Source organism: Arvicanthis niloticus, chromosome 29 (assembly GCF_011762505.2).
Source record: "Arvicanthis niloticus isolate mArvNil1 chromosome 29, mArvNil1.pat.X, whole genome shotgun sequence".
Classification (NCBI taxonomy): Eukaryota; Metazoa; Chordata; class Mammalia; order Rodentia; family Muridae; genus Arvicanthis; species Arvicanthis niloticus.
The window spans coordinates 3,657,017-3,680,305 of record NC_133437.1 but is presented as its reverse complement, the minus strand read 5'-3'; the positions used below and the strand labels follow the sequence as shown (position 1 = coordinate 3,680,305).

The 23,289-nt window shown below is 39.5% G+C and overlaps 1 protein-coding gene across 7 annotated transcripts in view; it reads right to left on the bottom strand.

Moving 5' to 3' along the window:
• The window catches only part of Kiaa0825 (KIAA0825 ortholog), a 393,509-nt gene that overhangs the window by 194,496 nt on the left and 175,724 nt on the right, over positions 1-23,289 (bottom strand). For 6 of the 7 annotated variants that reach the window (XM_076927051.1, XM_076927050.1, XM_076927054.1 and 3 more), the window contains 2 exons: positions 19,862-20,017; positions 17,895-17,989 (listed from right to left, as the gene is read on the bottom strand). In XM_076927051.1, the coding sequence (XP_076783166.1) occupies positions 17,895-17,989; positions 19,862-20,017 (251 nt within the window). The remainder of the gene's footprint in view (positions 1-17,894; positions 17,990-19,861; positions 20,018-23,289) is intronic. The other variant, XM_076927055.1, reaches the window with a different exon arrangement.

Below are 23,289 nucleotides of genomic sequence, written 5' to 3'. Positions count from 1 at the left end.
CAATAGGTGTGGCCTTGTTGGAGGAAGTGTGTCATTGTGGGTGTGGGCTTTAAGATCCTCCTCCTAGTTGCTTGATAGCCAGCATTCACCTATTACCCTTCAGATGAAGATGTTGAATTCTTAGCTCCTCCAGCACCACCTTGATGATAATGGACTGGCCCTCTGAACCTATAAGCCAGCCCCAATTAAATGTTATTCTTTGTAAGACTTGCCTTGCTCATGGTCTCTGTTCATAACACCCTAACTAAGACAAGCACAGCAGAAACTTCTGCCTTCCCTGTTGATTTTTGGTCCCTCCTGCTGACTACTGCCAATTCAGTTGAGGCCTGGCTACTTCTGCTAGGTTGTGCTACCACTCTTGTTATCCTAACTGGATGGCTGGGATATCCATAAAGTGTTTGCAAGTGAATCAAGCTGCCACTGCTGACCTGTGAACTAAACTGCTAATTTCCTCACAATGCAGATGGGATTTACTTCAAAGAACCATTTCTAAACAGGTCTACTTCCCCCATATTCTTTCTTTTCCACTACCTCTGGTAGGTGGTGAGCTAGAAAAGAGGTTAAAGCTTAGATACACTTCTTGATATAGAATACCTACCAGGGTTAAATCAAGATCAGATAAGCAATTTAAATTGGCTTATAAATACTAGTGAAATGAAGCAAATAGTTAAACATCTCCCAATCAGGAAAATAAAAAAGCCCAGGGGTTTCCAACACAGAATCCCATATAACCTTCAATAAAAAATTAACGCCAATATTCCTCAAATCATTCCACGAAATAAAAACAGAAGGGACACTGCCTAATCTTTTTCTAGGGCTACAATTAAGAAAATTACAGACTAACTTCCCTTACATAGATACATGACAGACTGAAGTTGTAACACAGGCAACAACATGGTGTACCGTGAAGATACTATGCTAAGTGAAATAAGCTCATCACAGGAGGATAAATCTGGGACTCTAGTTTTATGCACTACCTAGAATGGTCAACTTCAGACTGACAGAAAGTCAAAGGCAGGCTATCAGGAGTTGAGAGAAAAGAAGTTAATGTGTGATGTTTACAAAGTTCTATGTTTGGTTAGGTGTAAAAATCTGGAAACAGTGGAAGTGATTTTTCATAGCATGAATGTATCTGTTGACACAGATCTGTACATTATATACACAACTGTGTGTGACTCTGAGCGTGCAGAAATGGAGAAGGTTGTGTTTAGAGCTTACTCTTTGGACGTGGGGTTTTCTGCAATGCTGTATGAGCACCATTCCTGGGCTTGGGTAGTCATGAATATCTACTTTCTGGTTTCCTACAAAGTGTCATAATCCATGACATGTAATTTAGACACAAAAATTGCCTCCATGTTCACAGAAAAGCAACTATCTGTATCAAGTCCCAATAAAATTTGTATTTTCAACCAGTCGACACTGAAAGGACCACAGGTTTGTGCCTCCCTGTGGCCTTGACCTTAAATCCCAGCCTCACCTCAGGGCACTAAAATGCTTTCCTTCTTCCGGTCTATTTTCCCATCTTCATAGCAGAGCATGTAGCTATTGTTTCAAGAATAGTTTTAAGGATGAAAGACTTCCATAAGTATACACAATGCATTGAAGGTGGGCATGCACTCTAAACATGCTAGGATATAGGTTCTTCCCATTAGGAAGAAGCCTTCACACTTGTCATCTGTTAAAATTGGGTAACCGACAGTGTTAAGTCTTTGGAGAATTATGCACATGTGTATAATGTATTTTGATTGTATCTGTTCACCATTACCCTGTCTTGCATCCCCTTACCCCTGCTAGGCTCCTTTTTTTCTTCTGCATCAGCGGTTTTCCACAGTACTAACACTGTGGCCCTTCAATATAGTTCACACGTTGTGGAACTGTATTAAGCCATAAAATTATTAGGTTGCTACTTCAAAACTGTGATTTTCTACCATTATGGATCATATCATAAATATCTGACATGCAGGATCTCTGCTGTGTGATGTCACAGGTTGAGAACCATGGCTGAAGGTCTACCTACCTCAATGTCACAGCCGTTGTCTTCAGTTTTGTGACCTATGGAGCTGAACTAGGGCTGTTTGCATTAGCATGAGTAGGTGGGAGCAATACAGAGGAGGGAAAAGTACCATAAGTTACTGAGATGTCACAGCTCATTCTGTTGCTTTAATTGATCAAATTAATCAATGAGCAGACCGGATTACATACTTCACACTTTAGTGGTTAGAATCTAGATATATTTCAATGTATGTCTCAGACTTTTTATTATAATAATTGAAGGGACTATATCCATATTATTTTAAAGGATATATAATTAAGGGAAAACAGCAGGAAGTTATTAGCCAGTAACACCTGGAGAAAAAGTAAATTACCTGACTTTTATCAAGGCCTACTTTTCTGTGATTATAGTGACTTCTTTTCAGACATATTTCCATTAAATTAACAGTGAAGGAGTGACATGTCACCTGAAAATGAGATTGTGATTGGGCAGCTCTTCCTCCTGGTCTTTGCCAGCATGCGAGTAGTGGGCAGAAGTTATGTACAGAAGTGTGGAGAGAGCAAAATGATGGATGAATCACAAGGATTGTCGCGACTCGTACACAGGCTAATATAGATACTGGGTGCAGGATGTCAATGACAATCTTAAGTGTGTGTCTTTTCACTGGAATTGGCACCTTTGCTATTTCATTACTGCCAACTTTTTAATCTTTCACACAGTATCACTTGCTTTTCTCCATAAAGCTGATGTATTTTGAGAAAGGTGTAGAGGGAACCGAGTATGTAGGAATTCATCATATTCTCAGGATGTACACTTGGTCCTTTCTGTTCACTTTCTTGTAGGTTTTCAGATGGCTATTGATCTTCCATTGTTAAGTCAATATAAGTTACTGTTGAGAGTTTCCCTGGAGTAAACCAGGTAGATGCCTCCTTCCCACAAAGTCCCTGAGGTAATCAGGTATCTGCTTTACAATAAATAAATCATTTTGCTCAACTTCATCTTATTAGCTAGGAATAGGACATAATTAACCTCTAGTTATAAAAGTTCCCAAGTTCCAATTCTTCTGAGGTAACCCTCTAATATCAACTTCGCATGCGTGTCCATTCTGAATCACTGTACTATATGACGTTTACTATATGTAACCTAACACTATTCTGGCAAGACAAATATGGACAAAGAATGTGAGTTAGAGTATGGACATCTCATAAAGATGCAAATTATGATTTTAATTTCTTTTTTGACATTATAGGGTCCATTTATTATAAATATTTACTCAACTTCCCACAATGTACAGAGAAACAACTTCAAAAAGGGAAACAATTACATAGTCTATTCAGTTTATTTTATAATCAAAATTGACTGTAAAGGAAATGATTCAAGTAATGGAACTCAAAATGCATATCAAGATGTCTTCTAATTTAAAGAAAGTCCCTGTTTTCAATAGTATTAAAGCATTGGAGAATAAGATAAAATAAGGTCATATTTGCACCTTAAAATTCTATCATCAAACTGCCTTATAGATATTTTGTAAGATAGATATAGATATATCATAGAGGGGATATATATATATATATATATATATATATATAATTATATATATATAATATATAAATATTATATATATATAATTCAATAGAAAATTTGATACCATGTGATTGGTCTTAGTATATTCTTCTTTAATTCCTGTTCATTATATCTGATCTTGCTTGACACATCTAGACAATTAAACGTGACTTTGAAATGTGTTTTATATGAGGCATCTCATTATTGAACATACTTGCTCCGATGAGAGACGTAAAATAGCAGGAAAAATCTAGTACGATGAAGGAAATTTCCATATCTGCCTTCTCCCAGTGGATGCTGCAGCCACTCCAGTACAGTCAGTGAGTGCCTAAGAGAGCTGCACCTTGTGGAAATGATCCAATTCTGCAGATCCTGCTGCGGCCTGAGACAATTTCTAAGTGAAGGAAATAAAGGCGTAGGTTTGGGGACCCTGCAGGGTTATGAGGGCAAAGCACTTTACATTATTTCTCCTGTGTGGTGAAATCAAGAAAATAAAGGATAATAAGAGAGATGACTCAGTGGTTAAAACCATTTGCTGTTCTTCCTGAGGACCTAAGTTTGGATCCCAGCACCCATTTCAGGCAATTAACAACCACCTCTACCTACGGTTCCAGGGCATCCACCACCCTCTTCTGGCTTCTATGAATACCTGTATACATGTGACAGGCACATGGGCACATACAGAAAAAAAATCTAAAGACAGAGAGAGAGAGAGAGAGAGAGAGAGAGAGAGAGAGAGAGAGAGAGAGAGACTCAGTCAGTCTTAGCTTTTACTGTGCAGAGAACAAAAACAGAAGTTGCCCTGGGAGTCAGAGTAATAGCTTTGGAAATCTCAGCTTTGTTCAAGGCTATCACATACATATTACTTAATTTCTTCAAAAACTTCCCCAAACTACAAACTACACATTCATTAGTAAAGAGAATGACTATACCTGTGCTGTAAGACTCTAGGGAAGCCACATGGCAATCTTCAAATTTATTTTTACTTTAGATGATGCAAAAACCTTTGTAAACTAAACAGTACAAAATGTTAAGTGCTTAAATGTTTCAAGGAAATATAAATCCCAAAAGCTATGTAGGAGACCAGATTTTTAAAATAAACAAGTATACATAAACATTAGGAAGGATGAATAAAGGGGAAAAAAAGAAATTAATACATTTTTAGGAAGTAAAATAATGTGAAAATTGCTTTTGCTTAAAAATCTGCATCTTATAAAATAAAATAATATTTCAAAGAAAGTTTTGAGGAAAATTTAACATTTTAAAAATCACATCTTAAACATGAAACAGTTGAAATTTTGCTGTGCTGGAGTGTTTGTGGATGGGATTACTTGACAGCCTGTTGGATGTGACTTTCACAGTCTGATGGCAGTTTGTAGGCAAGCTATCACACCTGTGACTCTGTGGTTGATTAATGAGTCTTTCAGCTCATTGCTACCATCTGAGAAGGGGCTGTGGCCTTTCTGAGCTTCACTGGTTTATTCCCCTTAAACTGCAGTCCTGCCAGGGTATCTTCCATAAGAAAATCACACCCGGTTAAAGCTAATGAAAACCTCAATATGTCATTTTCCAGACAAGTCAAAAAGCATGTAAAACTAGACAAAAGATGTATTCAAGTAACATGAATGTGGTTTTGTCATAACTTGCCAATCTAAAGAGTAACATAAAAAAGCTCTCCTTAATGACATATTTCATAGTGTCAACTCTTAGAGCGATAATTCCAGAGTCTCTGCACTATAAGGGGACTTCTTCAATGTCATCTCTTTTGCTATACACACTATTTCCAAAAGAAGTGTTCTTATCCACCAGGAGATACTCACTTAGCTCTAAATTCCTATAAATGATTAATGCAACAGGAGACACAGTCTTGTTTAAAACCCTTCCCCCTTCCCTGGTCCACATGAAGTGCAGGTGACATTCTTGGAACTTGCAGGGCAGCTTCCTGACCCTAAGCCTTGTTTTTAGCACAGTAAAAGAGTTTAAATGTGAGCACTTCTCTTCTTATTATCTTAAAAGGAAGTGTGAAGAAGGAAATGTGAGAGGAGACAGACAGGAACTGAGAAGACAATCACAGAGAAAGCAAACACAGAGCCTGATTAGGGGAGAGCAAGGGGAAGCCCAGTCTCAGAAGACAGAGAGGCCAGGGACCTGGGTTCCAGGGTAAAAGGAGCACAGATTCATTTTGCAGCACCTTTGAAGCTTCAAAACACCTTCAACATGCACGTGAATGCTAAAACTCCTTTTAAGGAAACCACTTATTATATGCTTTCTGTACTCAAGACCAGCAGTTTTCTTTCTCTATGGAGAGGGAAATCTATATTTACATGACTGACAGAGATATGCATAATGCTAAGTACTATCAACAACTAGTGGCAGCTAGCCTAAGGTTTCTATTCTAACCATTTCCATTTTCTGAGCTACGATATTAATAAACCTGTTGTGTCATCATAATGCTATAGGTGACCAGCTCCAGACACGGAAGAGAATCTGTAAGATACACTCTTGCAATTACTCAGTGCCCTGCTATCATCTTCTCATTCCCTGAGATTGAAATTGCCTGGATATAGACGAAGAGCTCTTTGTAGACATGTACCTCCGCTCTCCAAGCAAACATTCTGTTCTATGTTATCATGTCAGAGTGTAATACAAATTCTTTATAATCATCATAATCATTGCTTTTTTCCAAGTCTCTTATTTGGGGTTTGAACTAAGAATTATGAGAAATATATTCACAAATATAGGTTTGTAATTCCATTATTTTGACAGGTTTGAGAGCAGATTTTTGGTCAATAAATATATTGGTTTATTCAGGAACTTAACTAGACAACATCAATGAGGGAATCACAATTCTTCCCAAATTATTCTAAGGTACCAATGGGACCTACTCTTGGAACTTGCAGGCTACCTACTCTTGGTCTAGATAATGGTCTTCATGTTTATTTCGATGACCTCAAAGAATAAAACATTAACTCATGCCATCAAAAAGTGATACTTAAAGCTGGACAATAAAGCCATGACTTTCTAAATTTAGATCTATTACTGCAGTTCATGGCTTAGGGCGCAAGTCACCTGGGGCTCTAGCTACCTTACAGCTCTGGTGTAAGGAAGTTCATCAAGAGAGATGTTTTCTAGCCATAACATGAGAAGATTTGAGATTTTGGTTTTGGTTTGGTTTGGTTTTTCGAGACAGGGTTTCTCTGTGTAGCCCTGGCTGTCCTGGAACTCACTCTGTAGACCAGGCTGGCCTCGAACTCAGAAATCCGCCTGCCTCTGCCTCCCAAGTGCTGGGATTAAAGGCGTGCGCCACCACCGCCTGGCTAATTTCTTTCCATTTAAAAAATACAGTTTAAAAAAACTTCCAAGAGCACAGAATGCTGTTAAACAATAATTAGGGTGATTTCTTGATTACATTCACTGAAGATGCAAATGTTTTCTTTTCTGGTTGCCACACAAACATACTAAGCGCTATCTTCTACTCCTATCTGTGGTAGACATTGCTAATTAATCATGGCGTTTGAGGAAAATCACTATCCTGGAATTCCCAACTCCAAATTCTTTTCTATTTGGGAATGGAGGGCATAAAGGTTCTCTCTAAAGAGACTCAAAAGGATACCGAGTAACTGACGAAATATTTTTCTCTGTTACCAGAACAAGGACATCAAGATTCACAGCATATCAGTCTGGTCTTGATAGATAGCACCACAAAGGGATGTTCAACTGAACGTTTTTGTTATTATTACTATTATTATTGTTATAAGGAGAAGGTGAGCAGACAAGCTTTAAGTGGTATTTTTCAAAGTAGGTAAAGTAACTTTTAAAGTAGGTTAGTAAACCTACTTTACTCTGGTTTTGGCTTTACAAGTACAGTGCTTGCTTAGGGTACATGAGTATACCAGACTTTTACAGCAGAAGTTTGGTTCATAGACTTGGGTAGAAATCCCTCCCTCCCAAATCATATCCTGTTAAGAAGTTGGCTCATCTTCCAACAATGAGGCAACCAAAAGAGAAAACACGTGCACATATACTTGGAATAACTGATATAGCCAGGATCTAAAGTGCCCCAAAGGCCTGTAAGGCTTGCATTATAAACACCCAGCAAAGAGGGCGGTTGAGAGGTGACAAGGAAGATTACAAGGCGGTTACAAGGAAGATTTGAGGTCATTGGAATGTTCCTCCAAAGAGAATTGCGAAACCTACTGTGAGCTAAAACAAGCCTTTTCTCATTTTAAGTTGATTCTCTCATGTACTTTGTTATAATAACAAAAGATTGGGTAACATGTAAACCAAATGGTTTCTAGATGAAATATTTTTTGCATAAAAGCTAAAAAGAGAAAGGAAAGGGTGTTCATTTAAACATACTCAAACCTTTAAAAACGTTAAGTTCTTTATACTTTAAAATAATTAAATTTGAATGTCATAATGATCCAACTGGGATAAGAGTCAATGCTTTTTGAGGGCAGGACTCCCATCTCCTGCAGTCCTAGATATCATCTCTCACGGTAAATCCTGCACCACAGTACACATTAGTTACACCATCTGTTGCCTCTGGGGAGAGAAACTGCACATTTCTAAGTATGGCAACTCTCCACCACAGCATAATGAAGAAAATGAAAAACATATCAGCAAACTGAACACTTCAGGAAAATTGCATTTTCAAATTGTTCTGTTTCCCTTTAAAGTAGTAAAATTATTAAATAAAAATGTGTGAGAGGAAGCAAATATTCTTCCTTGTAGTGAAATTATGGATGCTTTTACTTTGTAAAATAACATTATTTCCAATGAGTGCCTAAGTCTAATAAGAATTTCAGAGTTGTTATGAAGGAGCATCTATACATACATACATACATTTGCTGAAACACAACTCTGGCTTTAAAATCTTGGCTAGGTTTAGTTAAAACTTAAAACGGAACAATTAATCAGCAAACAATTTTACTTTATTTCATTTTCAGAGACCTATTGGAAACTATAAATTTAATCTATGGTCAGTTGAGCAGAGTCAGTTTGGAGCAGAAACCTGAACATGCTGACTGATGTGGACACAGCTGTGCCTCTCTTGGGCATTCCCAGTTATGCACTAAATAGCAGACCGTGCCACTCCAGAACAGACTGCAAGAACTGAGTGACGAAGAGCAAGACAAATCGGGCACACCTCTCCTACTTCACCAAGGCCACTAATTAAACTAGTGCATCTTGACACAAGAGTCATCAATCACATGCCAAAAATGTCCTTACAAAGGTGCATCCCATTGAAGCTGTGCAAAATAAGGCAGATTGGATTTTAGTAGCAGACTCCAAGGCTACTTGATCTATGCAGTGCACAGTCCCTGCAATTTTGTTCCTTATGTCCAGCAAGCTACAGGCCCATATTAAGTCAAGGATCTGAAAGAAGGAGTCAAACTCTTTCAATATTCTTCAATAAAAGGCCTGAGAGGACCATGTCCCAATTTTTTTTAAATCACATCCTTCTACATTGACAACGAGTTACAGACTCTTGTCTGTAACTCTGTCCCAAGCCGTTAGCATCCATTCACTTGTCTCTTTGTGGTGAATAGAACTAATTCAGCAGCCAAAATGCAATGAAGAAAAAATCCTGCTTTGCTAAAATGGCAGTTATGCCACGTTCCTGTCACTATGACCTGAAATAGGCAATTTAATAACATAAAGGGATTATTATTCCTCCTGGCATCAGAGATTTTAGTTCTTACCCAGTTGGCTTTGTTGGCTTGGTGCCTGTGGTGAAACAAGACGTTGTGCAAGGGAATCCAAAGAGTAGAAAAGCTTCTTACCTCATGGTAACAGGAAAGCAAGAGAAGGAGAAGGGGCTGGCCTCTAAATGTTCCCATGTAGAGCATCCCCCTCCTCCCCCCCCGCCCCAGTGACCCAATTCCTTCCACTAGTCCCTGCTTCCTAAAGGCTTCACCACTTTCCAGTGCAGCACAGGCTGGAGAGATGAGCCTTTCAGAGAAATTTTAGGTACAAACCATAGCACCAACATTCCCACGCCTTGATGTCACTTGTGCTGAACTCTGATTGCACTGCCTCCCGCTCTGACTATATTATACTCTTCCCTTCTCTGACACAATATACCTGACAGAGACAATATGAAGGACAAAGTATTGTGTGTCCTCTGTTCTTAGGGGAAGCGTGAGGGCATAGTTCATGAAAGCAGAAGTATGTGGCTGACACCTCCCATTCTGACAGAAAGCGTAGAAATTTCAGATTACTACCAAAAGCAGGTATCCCCATCAAGTTTGACCCCTAGTGGTCTCCATCTGCCTACTACATCCCATGTTCCAAACGTTCCAGAACCTTCTAAAATACTACAATTTGCTGATGTGAACCTACATACATTTATTGTCAATTATAAGGTGAAGTGATACAGCTTCTTTGACATTTTCTGACTTCCTTTCCATAGTTTGAATCATCTCTCTACTACAACCTTCTGTTGTAGGTCTACAGAAACTTGCTGAACCCTTGTGATAGCTATAATCATTGCTTTGGTTTTAAAAGGCATTTACTATGTTTGACTCTGAACTTTATGAGAGCAGCGGCTGCTGTTTTTCTGTTTCACTGCTGTGCCCAGTGACGGTTGGATGAGCACACAAACAAGCAGCCACCCCTCTCCTGACCCAGTGTCTTTTCTGCCGCACTGAAGCCTGCTCTATTTTTGTGGGTTATATAGTACCCTTCTCATGTCTGCCAAAACACATTTTCCACGAATAATAAAATACCAAGGACCTAGACTCCTTTATCTAAACTTACTTGTTGTAGGGAATCCCAAGTCATCACAAGCCTTTACAGTTTGACATATTGACAAGGACAAGTAGCTCTTCAACTCTGGCTTTGGGATGAGGGTGATGCACACAGCAAAGGCGTAATATTGAGTAGAAAGCCTTCTGGACAAATGGGTGGCGAACAGCAGAGCCTTATCTCAGTTACTGGTGCCATTACACATCTGGCCAAAATGCCAGACCTCAGAATTTTGACTGTTACTATGTTTAATTCATTATCCCTGCATAGCCATTTTACAAGAATTAACTTCCAGTCAATAGCAGAAAACTAAAGGACTCTTTGTAGCTTTAGAAAGGCTTTGTTATAAAGAAAAAAAAATGACTATTATATGTCTTTATCTATTTTTCTAAATCTCGACATTTGTCCTTTTTCTCACTTAAAACATGAACCAGAATAAAGTTTTGCATTAAAATAAATATAAGAAAAGTATTTGTTGCCTCAGGTCAGATCACAAGGTTATGTTCTGAAACAAAAGGAAGCCATCCCAATACAGCACATTTAGGCTAGAACCTTAAAGACCAACGAACTGAATGGCTTCATTCTCTTAAGGACATACTTTATGGTGCAAGTCACAAGCAGGAGGTACCTGAGATCACCGCATCCCAGGAGTGACAGGTGTCAAAAGTATTAGTGGATGTCCCAGGATGACACATGCTGAAAGTTAACACGGATCTCTTCATTTATAGATGCCCTGGGATTTTGGGAAATTGGGAGGGATGAGAGTTCTGGGGACAGGAGAAAGACTTGATGATGGTCCTGAGTTGATCTTGGATGAGCAGAACTGAGAGACTGAGAGAAGCCATTGAGGGAAGCAGAGGACTGGGCCAAATTTATTTTATTTTATTTTATTTTATTTTATTTTATTTGATATTCTACTTATTTACATTTCAGATGTATCCTCTTTCCCCATTCCCCTGTAATTCCCTATCCTGTCTCCCCTCCTGCTGCTTCTATGAGGGTGTGCCCCCATCCACCCACCCACTCCCACCTCCCCACACTCGAATTCCCCATACTGGGTCATCCTGCCTTCACAGGACCAAGGACCTCCTCTCCCACCAATGCCTGACAAGGCCCTCCTCCACTGAATATACAGCTGGGGCCATGGGTCCCTCCCTGTGCGCTCCCAGGATGGTGTTTTAGACCCCGGGAGCTCTGGCTGGCTGGTATTGTTGCTCTCACCATGGGGTTGCAAGCCCCTTCAGCTCTTTCAGTCTTCTCTCTCACTCCTCCATTGGGGACCCCATGATCAGTTCAATGGTTAGCTGCAAGCATCCCCCTCTATATATGTGAGATTCTGGCAGAGCCTCTCAAGAGACAGGTATATCAGGCTCTTGTCAGCATGCACTTCCTGGCATCTACAACAGTGTCTGTTTTGTTGACTGCACATGGGATGGATCCCCAGGAAGGGCAGTCTCCAGACAGCCCCTCCTCCAGTCTCTGCTCCACACTGTGTCTCTGTATTTGCTCCATTGAATATTTTCATACTCCTAAGAAGGACCAAAGTGCCCATACTTTGGTCTTCCTTCTTCTTGAGCTTCATGTGGTCTGTGAGTTGTATCTTGGGTATTGTGAGCTTTTGGGCTAATATCCACTTATCAGTGAGTGCATACCATGTGTGTTCTTTTGTGATTGGGTTACCTCAGGATGATACATTCTAGTTCCATTCATTTGCCTGAGAATTTCATGAATTCATTGTTTTTATTAGCTGAGTAGTACTCCATTGTGTAAATGTACCACATCTGTTTTAATCCATTCCTCTGTTGAAGGACATCATGTTTCCTTGTTATATGTTGGAGCATCTTCTGGGTATATGCCCAGGAGTGGTATAGATGGGTCCAGAGTGGTTATACCAGTTTGCAATCCCACCAACAATGGAGGAGTGTTTCTCTTTCTCCACATCCTCACCAGCATCTGCTATCCCCTGAGTTTTTGATCTTAGCCATTCTGACTGGTGTGAGGTAGAATCTCAGGGTTGTTTTGATTTGCATTTCCCTGATGACTAAGTTTTCTTTTCTTTTCTTTTCTTTTCTTTCTTTTCTCTTTCTCTTTTCTTTTCTGTCCTTTTTCCCTTCCCTTCTTCCCTTCCCTCCCTCCCTCCCTTCCTTTCCCTTCTTCCATTCCCTCCCTCCCTCCCTTCCTTTCCCTTCTTCCCTTCCCTTCTCTTCTTTCCTGCCCTCCCCTCCCCTCCCCTCCCCTCCCCTCCTCTTCCCTTCCCTCCCCTTTCTTTCCTTTCCTTTTGATCTACACAGAGTTCTCAATTGTAGACTTTAGGAAATGCTCAACTCTCCAGTAGTCTTTCATTATGTTATCTGTATGAGTTCCCTCATCAGTAGCCTCCACTCTGTCTCTCAGCTGGTCAGTTTACCATGATTGGTCTAGTAACTAAGGAGAAGGAGAAGGAGCACACTGGCATGGTTATACCATATTGTGTGAGGATGACTAAGAAATGAACAAAACTTAGCTTGTACTTTTAGAAGAACATAGAGAAGAGAGGAAATTAGCTGGTAATATAAATTAAATTTCATGTGTTTCACTACTAGGAGCCAATATTACAATTTTAAGTTGACAAATTTATAAAAACAGAACTGTGGAATATCCCTTAGATGGCTTATAAGCCCAAATTAATAAAGCCAAAAAATGTTTCATGAAATTAACAGTGAAGAGAAATGTATGTGATTGAAGAGCCAGGAAGTGGTATTTAAGATGCTATATTTGATCACTTTTACCATTTGAAATAACATATGTATATATTTTTATATTTGGTAACAAATAAATTCCAACATTAACATAAATATTCAGGGTATTAAATTACCTTGATTTTGAAAGACTTTCTCAAAGACTTAACAGTATGAAGCAAAGAGAACACATTTGGAAACGGATCCCTAGGGTAGAAATGTCACTTAAAGAAAAAGGAGGTAACAGAGTTCTAAGCATTAAACTCATGGTAAGCCTTGAGAGTAGTAGAGTATACTTGGAAAATCAGCAATGTGTTATACACAAAGGAGATGAACAATATTAGTAGTAGTTGTTCATAATATTTAATTACATAATGTAATTATTTAATTACATTTACTAGACATTATTTTATCTCAAAATTATATCGTGGGGAATTATCTTCAAAGCTATCACATCCTCATTTTATGTTTCTAGCAACATAAAGTGTGATTGATGATTAATATGCCTTCAAGCTGTCCGCAATATTTTCATCCTCACTCAGACTGAATCAATGGGCCTATTCCTGGTGGAACCTGTGTTAAAACTTTTTACAGGAGAATATAACAGAGGCTTTGGAGTCAGAACAGTATTTGATGAGGGAAATACTTAAAGAGTAGTCATTGAAAAGAGAATGTGTTCTATGCAAGCAAGTTTTTAAATAGCTTTTGATCCATTGCAAGAACCCCAAAGTGCCAGCATGTGAATGCATAATTAGGTAGGTGAAAATTTATTACAAAGTGAATTTTGGTTCAATCTGACAAGCAAAAATTCTCCCAAGTCTGCTTTTGAGAAAATTATTATACCTTCCTTTCATCAAAATGTTGCCAATTCTGCATTTCTGTCAGTAGCATTTAACATATTTATTTAGGTTGTCTAGTTTCTCACTCAAGTAATGGAGACCTTGTTTAAATTGCATCCTTTTTAACTTACATAATTCACAGTTATTTAACTTGCCATATATGAAAACCTGTTTTCTGTATCCACTATGTCCCTCTACCTCAAAGACCTTAATGTCCTTAAATAGTTCTATGTTCCTATCACTGTATCACGATGATGCTGAGGATTCTCTCATATCACTGGTAAAAGTCCAGTCACAGCCTGAGGGCATCCCGTCGTCTATGTCCACTACCTTTCAATGTTTCAACATAGAGGGCTCTCTTTCTTCAAAGGATTATAGATAACATAAACAAAATTGGACTTTTAGTGGGAACTATGGAAGATTCTTATCAAGTAACTTGAATCTTATTACATTAGTTATCAAGTCTGTTGGTAACACTTTAAGACCCATCTTGTAAAAGTAGAACACTATGCTGCTTTATGATAGAGGCACATTCAGAGAAATGTGTCATTAGGTTGCTTTTTAATTGTGCTGAGATCACAGAGTATACAAGCTAAGAAGGCTTCAATGCTGGTGGTATATTCCTATTTCATAAGAATCCACCATATATGTGGTCCTGGGCTAACTGAAATGTTATTCAGTCCATCAGTGTTTAAGTACATTCCCTAGAAAATTGTTACTTTATTTCAAATGAATGCCTTGACCACAGTAGATGCTTGAGAATATGTGTAGACTAAAGCAGAGTTCTATAGAACCATTACACAAAAATAGTCACAAACAGAATTTGAATCAGAACCTTATCCTATTATTTAGAGTTCTGTGCCTCTGTGCCTTGGTTTTATTACTGATAAAAAGATAATGACATTGATCTATAAGTTTACTGTAAGAGTATAGTTAAACACATGTTTGTAAATAAATTCAATTTTCAAGCCATGGTTCACTCCATTATCTTCGCTATCATAAGTACTGTTGCAAGAAGTATATAGCTTAAAGGAGAAGAAAGAGAAAAGAAGAGGAGAGGAGGGGGGAGAGGGGAGGGAAGAGAAAAGGGGAGGGGGAAGGGGGGAGGGAAGAGGGGAGGGGGAGGAGAGGGGAGGGGGAGGGGGAGAGGGAGAGGGGAGGGGAGGGGAGGGGAGGGGAGGGGAGGAGAGGAGAGGAGAGGAGAGGAGAGGAGAGGAGAGGAGAGGAGAGGAGAGGAGAGCTGAGCTGAGCTGAGCTGAGCTGAGCTGGGCTGAGCAGGGGTAGGAAATACTAGATAAATCACCAGCCACAGGTAAGGATTGCTCCATTTGAGTACCAGTTGCCATTTAACATCTGTGATCTTGGTCGTGATGTTCAGTGTTCTGCAATGTCCTTCATACCTGTCCTTCATTACATGTGATAGTAAGGGTCCAAGGATAGTTTTGTGAGAAGAATTCGTATACCACAAAGAACAGAAATACGTATTGAGAAAACAGTGTACTCGTGAGTCTGTTTAGTTAGTGGACCTTTAGCTCCAGAGTTAAATTTATTCATCCTATGTAGTGGGATATCTTCCCACTGCACTCGTATAAAGCTCAGTGATCAGGAGTATGATGAGGAGATGAGAGGTAGGTGGAGTGAGGAACTGGAAGGAGAAGGAAGAGAAGCTAAAGGAGGAGAGATGTAGGAGCCATGGAAGACCACACATGTATCGAGAGCAGTCTTGGGTAACAACTTATGCTTTAAGGTTAGATATTGGGACACACCTCTAATTGTGTGAGCATCTTGTTAATTGAGCATTATCAAACATATAAAGCCTTTTGATAATTTTTAAGCATTAGAGTCTCATTTCTACTGGGTACCAAGTGGATGGCAGGATGGTCTGGGCTCAGCCAAGCCTTGTGGAGACAGCGTGGGAGATTGGCAGAGCCATCTCTGGCATCTTGTGGGTGCCAAGGGCCAGTGCCTCTGGCCACCTGAGCTGGCAGCCTGAGCAGAGCAGCAGTGAGAACACGCTCCTGCTGGTGGTCTCAGGCCTTGTCTCGTCCGGAAGATGGCGGCTGATTAAGAACAAACCAGATCGGGTGCCGCCATTAAAAATATCACCACCAACAATCCTAAGTATCTATGTGGCAATTTCTGTAAACACCATGATTCTGTCGGGATTCTAGGTGGGATCATAGCTTTCTGTCTAAGAAGATAAAAAAAAACATGGTGGGAAAACTGAGGCTGAAGCCTTTTGGTGAACGTGAGGGAAGTTGGTTCTCTCTGGAGTGGAAACATGATGAAAGGAAACAAACAAACAAACAACAGCAATAGCAAAAACAGCAGCAAGTAACCAAACACCAAATCTGAAAGCCATAGCATAGGTAATGCATGTAGGAACTGGTAGGTGTACATTTCTAAGATCTGCATCTCCTCTGTCCTTAAATCCACTTTCCTGTGACCACGCAAGCCTGCTGCCGCTGCACCAGGAATTCATTGCTTTTAGCCACTATAAACATTGCATTAATGACAACAGTGCCTACTAATGGCCACTTGGGAGTGCAGGCTGTGCAATATGAGGCCAGAGACAATAATTCCTGTTCTCTACCCTTGGTAGGGCACACACTATCATTTGATACGCGGTAAAGTTTCTTAATAAAAATTATTATTAAAGGCAAAGCAACTCCACAGATCAACAGCTCTTTTTCAACTCATTTTCTAATCTTGTTTTCCTCTCAGATGCATGGTTATTGTCCACCTGGAAAGGGCCCAAAGTGATAGCCAGAAATCTGCCACTGCCACCCCTTCTGCTGTTCCTGTCAGCACATTTAATTGTGTTTGCTCAACTTGAAGCCAAACTCATATGCAGTATATTTAGACAGTTAAAATAGCACCGCATTCTACTGTCTTCACAGACAGTTTTCAACACAATTCTTGGGAACTTGTCTGAGTAAATAAGGTAAAGAGAGAGCAGCAGCATGAATCTGCCCCCCTGACATGGCCAACACCATCAAATGGCAAACGGGAGGGAACTCTGCCCGCCACGGAGGAAGGGTAGAGCATGCCTCCCATGCACGCTCCAGAAATGCAATCACGGCCTCGGTTCTGTGCTCTGGATTTATTGTAAAGTGAGAGAGAAGGAAGGCAGTGTTGGAATAGTAAGGAGCAGGCATAAGAACCTTTATTATTTCAAAAGATCAGTGTACAATCGTAGCGCTTACTCTTGGAGAGCAATAAAGGGTAATGTGTAGAACTGACCTGTGTGCTGGTGTTCTGCACCTCCAAGGAGATTTTATTCTCTATAGTGGCAAATTTGCTTGTTGAGACTCGTATATCATTGATACACATCCAGGATCTCTTTTGTAAGATCTCAGATACTTCTGTTGTTTCAAATGCCTCAGAAAATAAATCACTCATAATTCATTTGCATAGGCCAGCCTACTACTGTTGGCAGCTAAGTCCACTTTTAAGTTTTCACCTCCTAGGTTTAGTGCCATTTAACAGACACGGACCCTTTCACTCAATGTCAAAAGACTTATGAATCAGAGAAGGAATAGCAGGCTTTGTTGCTGACAGGGTAATGGCTCGAAGTGGGCCAATTCATTAAAAATAAAGACAAGCTTCCTGTTCTTTTAGTTTGAGCCAAATTTCACATAATAAAAATAAAGCAAACATTTTAAGCAGAAAAATTATAATGAAACTGACTGCTATCCAAATTTTGAAAGTGTGGAGGATAAATATGCATTGGTATCAATGATATCCTTTGATAATGACATTCTGGTCTGTAATTTTTGTGTTTATAATAGTGAACTATCCAATATACAAAGTCAAAAGTATTTAAAATTAACACACAATCAACTAATTTTGCAAGCATTCGTTATGGGAAACAGAATTTGGAAGATGTACCTATAACTTTAGTTCTATCCTTTAAGATGAGCAACTTGAAAAACAAAACAAGAGATTACCCTGACAATAAAACATCTCTCACGTCTCTCAAAACTGACATTCACCCTGCCCCCCCCTCGCCCCAAAGCTCAGTCTTATCACCTGTTTTTGAGTAGTGCACTGAAGGTCATCTTATCCAGTCCTAGGTAATTTGGCAGCAAGTTTGACCAGTCCCAGCACCGTGTCGCTGTGGTTGCCTGCTCATAAATGAGAAGACACTATTGTTAGTTATTAATCAGAATTAATATGATCAGTAAATTAGAGCTCCAGCTGTGGTACACTAACTAGGAAGGAGGATGCTCAAAACAAGGACTTGGACAGAAGACATCAATCATGTCCACAGAGGGAGGTGCTTATTCCAATAAGACAGCAATTAATTTGTAAATCCATTTGGGGATATAGTCATTATTTATAAAAATATAAATCAATTTCTTGATTCTTTATTTTTCCCAGTGTTTACAGAATTTGCCCCACAAGTTTTGTTGGGAGGGTGACTCTGAGAAGGGAGCCCACTCTCTTGTCACATGTGCCACTGCTGCACAGCTTGATCTCTAGTACCTAAGTGTAGACTACACAAGAGAACTTGCTAAGTTCCAAGCCTCAAACTAAGACATGGCTTAACTAAAATGAGACGCTACTGTTTTTGGTTTTGTTGTTGTTGTTGTTGTTAAGCAAATGTTTTAAAGGGAAAATGATAAGGATTCCCAAGTGTAAATAACATACATGATTCTTGTCTCTCAATAGATAATTTCACAGCAGAGTCAGGAGGAAAATTACTGTGAAAAGTAATCTCATAATTCAGAACTTGGTTACCATGATATCTATTTCAATAAAGTAAGAGTGATTTAATAGATACAATAATTATTTATGATTTAGAGCAATCTAATGTGCAGTATAAAAAACAGCCAATAAACTATACTTTATACATTAGGTTTAAAATCTTATAGAAGCTCATGCTCTGTGAAATTAAATGGTTTGGATAATAAGACTCCAGCATGATCTTTGAAATCTAACCAAAGCTATCCCTTGTCAGTGCTGATAAATCGAGCACTACAACCCTGTCATAGAGCAGGAGATTTTGCCCCGGGTTGTCAGCATTTGAAGGTCTTATTCTACTACAGTATTGATGAATGTGGACGAAGGCTGTATCAGGCATGGGTAAAGTATTATCTGCATGCCAAATTAGGCTGGGGTCTTAATTCTTATTTTCATCAGCACTCTAGGTCAAGCAATCCTTCTCTTCTGCCCTGCTAGTTCAAGTTGTCTATCAAGAAGATTCTGGGAAAGAGAGAGAGAGAGAGAGAGAGAGAGAGAGAGAGAGAGACAGAGAGACAGAGAGAGAGACAGAGACAGAGAGAGACAGAGAGAGACAGAAAGAGGGGGCCAGGGGGAAGACCAAACAAAGCAAAAGCGATTCCATCTGCATATTTGTGGAAAGATAATCTTTTAAATAAAATTACTGAAATGTGCAGCTAAACAATAACAAAAATCTGACCTTAAAAAAATATCCTGTATTTGTCATGCTGGCTTTATTCTAAATGGTTTTGCCTTATAGTCATTAGAAAATCCATTTTAAATTTGGGGATGTGTCTAAGGTCATAAAAAGCAAATTTATCTCATGCCATTCGTACTAGAGGTTCAATGCTTTCTAGCTCATTTAAAGTGTGCTCTCATTTACCTGATAACACCCTCAGAAGCAGACAGATACTGAGCACACACATGGGCTAAGGGAGGGCGCAGACTCTCAAGGGAGGGAAGAATGACAAGCCGTCGGTCTCTTCCGGCCTTCTGCAGACACAGCTGAACAGATGTTGCCTCTACCCACGGCAAGATGACCCAGCAAAAGTTAAATTTTATGGATCAAACATATGAATCAGCTTAACATGAAAATGAGGCAAAACAATTCAAAATGCTTTGTATAGGCCACGTAAATGTGAATTTTTGCTTCTTAAACAAAAAAAGTGGGGGTGGGGGATACTATGCATACTTAAAGATAGGTTGTGTCCTCTTACTTCTGACACACAGAAGCTATACATTTAAGTTACATTTTACACTTAATTTCTACATACCTGATCTAGCGTGCTTTCACTGAAAACCTTATGCACATGGAAAGGATTAAAAGCAGGAGGCTGATCTTCATTTGTCAAGGCCACCTTCAAAGGTTGGATGGGTAATGGCTTTTCTTCTGAACCATTCATAGCAAACAGTTGTTCTTTTAAATAGTCCTTCAAGGAAAGGCACTCTGGTCAGGATGGTGAGAAGTACGTTCATTCTCCTTAAAAATAAAGGGGCCTCTATTTTGGCTTACCCTTCCATCACGTTATCTAAATTATAGGAAAAATACACTCAAGGTACCTAGCAGAGTAGATATCACTATTACAATAAACCTATCAAAACCAAGTTAAACCTAATGCATTGCATAGTTTTAAAAAACATGTAACAAATCCTCACATGATGAATGAGTGCTCAGCATGTCACAATCCTCTGAATAGGCATTGCTCCCTCACTGACTTCACATGTTACAGTGTCGGGCTACCAAAACATGACTCCAGTGCATGACTGTCCACAGGAAAAGGCTGCTTGTTCATTCACTAAATATAGTTGTTCCCTACTCTGGGCTCAGCTGAGCAGGAAGCATCCTGATTGAGCAAGGAGTCTCATTCTGTGTGGGATTATTTATAATGCAAACTTCTACACACTTACTTTCCGTGCTGTGGACTGAAAACTATCAAGGCTAAATAGAAAGTCAAAATATGTAATTCTAATCATGTAAGTACTCCTGCAGTCTTGGACAAGAAAAGCCAGTCTCCAGCATTACAGCTCATTTTCTGCCCATAAATAAGTAAGGCAAATATCCCTGGTCTGTTTAATGGGACTGTTTTTTGAAGGGAACAGATTACATTTACTAGAAGAATTCCATCAACCTAACAAATGCTTGCTATTAATAAATCCATTTAATAAATAAAAACAAAAGGTTTGCCTGACTTTTAATAAACCATAGTATATTCTTCCTTACCAGCTTCTAATCTAGCACATATTTTGGAATGTTAGTGCTTCGAAGGATGGCAGGACTCGTCCACAAGACTTGCTACCTTATGTGGTGCAAGGGGACAGGAGAGTCTCACCAGAAACATTGTTAGGATCTCAGCCATTGCCTAATCATCCAGTAGCTGGATAGGAAAGCAGTTGAAAGTTTGAAATATTCTGGCCCAACACCACACTCAATGTTTGCCTCTGAAAAGCCAGAGGCTAGGTCTGGGGGCTTATGCGGTAAGCTGTAGACATAAGACAAGAAACCATAGATCTAGTCTTGGCTTGCTGTGTGTGTGTATGTGTGTGTGTGTGTGTGTGTATCCCTATGAATGTACAACATGTCCATCATGGAAGGCATATTTCAGATCCTGTGATGCTAAACATCTAAATACAGTACTACTCTAGTTATCAGTAACTGGGATTTCTTAAGCTTTCCCATGACACAGCATCTCATTAGATAGACCAGTTCTGTAATGACACACAGACTCTTATTAAATAGGACTAGGTAATGACAAATCCATGAAAAAAATAATTTTATGACTATGGTATATAGCAAAACCAAAAGTTTCTCCATCATAACTTAAGAAAGGTTTTCTTTATAGGAATAAAATTCTTATTGGAAAAGAATGATTTGCTTTGGCTACTAACAATTTTTCTGAACTCTTTTCCATTGTTATAGCTATATTTAGACTTTCCTGCTTCCACTGTCTAACAAAAAAGCCAAGTTGCTGCCAGTTCTGACTAATCCTTTCTTCTGTGTTTTCTCTGCTATATTAATAGTTATCAGTACTCCTTAAGAATCAGTTTCTTGGCCCAGCGAAATGGCTCGTTTAGTAAAAGTGCTTGCTGCACAACCTGGTAATCTGAATTTGATCTCTGGAATCTACACAAAAATGAAAGGAAAAGAAGGATTCCACAAAGGTCCCCTTTGACTTCCTCGTGCACGAATATCACATACAGACACACCTATGATAATAAAAGAGCAACAGTGTCTTGGGTCTATAGAGATGGTACAGTGGGAAAGAGCTCCAGCTATGCAAAACAAAAGCCTGAATTCAGAAGCCAGTACCTACACAAAAAGCCAGGCTTGGGCCCATGTACCTTCTCCCATAGCAATGGAGTCTCTCAGGAAGTGGAGGTGACAGCACTAAGGAAGGATGACAGACTGAATGACAGTTCTGTCTAAAGCAGTGGTTCCCAATGTTCCCAGTACTGGAACCTAAATTTACTATAGCCCCTCATGTCGTGGGGACCTCCAACCATAAAATTATTTTCACTGCTACTGCCCCGAAGACTGTTTCCCCCACTTTCAACATTGCTTAATTGCTGTAGTTCTTTGTGTATGGTTGAGGGCACAGTGGCATTCTACTGCTGTCGTCCTTGTTCAGCTCAGGTTTAGGCAGCTGTGTTGGTGAGACTATGGGTATAACTCTAACACACTTAGAGGACAACGTCTTATCAAACTTCTTTATCCTCTTACACTCTGTCCTTAGAGATTGCAATGCCATATAAATAAAACTTTGAAGGTCTCCAGACTGTAAACCTGCTTTTCAGTCCTCACAAGAATTTCTTTAGCCAATCTGGGTGTCAAGACAGATGTGCCACTGAAGAGCATGACTTTCCAAGAAAGGACTTTCAGTTAACCATAAAGAGACTATAGGCAGAACTGAGCATGAACACAAAAACTGTCAATCCCAATACTCAGTGGGCCAATGCAAGCAAACCTCCGGGATTTCAAGGCCAGTCTGGTCTGCGTACAAAGTTCCAGACCCGCCAGGCTAAACAGTGAGACCCTGTTTTAAAAGAAAAAGAATGAAGAGAAAGAGGAGAAAGAAGAAGAGGAGGAAGAAGAAGAGGAGGGAGGAGGAAGAAGAAGAAGAGGAGGAGGGAGAGGAAGAAGAAGAGAAAGAGGAAAGAGAAGAGGAGGAGGAAAGAGAAGAGGAAGAGGAAGGGGAGGAGGAGGGGGAAGGAGGAAGAGGAGGAGAAAAGTAAAGGAGAAGAAAAAATCATAAGCTCAATATTCTCTTGATGAATTGAGGCTTTTTTTAAAATTATATACAACTTTACCAACCCAAGAGTGATGCTTCCAGGTAAAGAGCTATGCCTCTCTTTAGAAACATCCTTCATTTCTACAAATACCAGACTTCACCTGGTATTTGTTGGCTGAATGGGCCACAAACACACAATTCCCAAACTACAACTCTCATCTCTATATTTCAGAACTGAACTGAGTTTATGAACCATGTTATTGTTTAAATCATATAAATAAAACTTACATTGTTTCAGGAAGCCTTTTTCTGTACATGCAGGAGAGCTAGGGCTAAATAGATTCTATTAATAATGCAATATTGAGCTTAGTATTGACTTAAAAAAGTATTATCACCTCCTTGACTAACCCTTAGCTGCCAGCAGACGCCGCCTCAGGCCAGTACACACCTAATTGCTCGGTAAAAAGGCCGTTTCC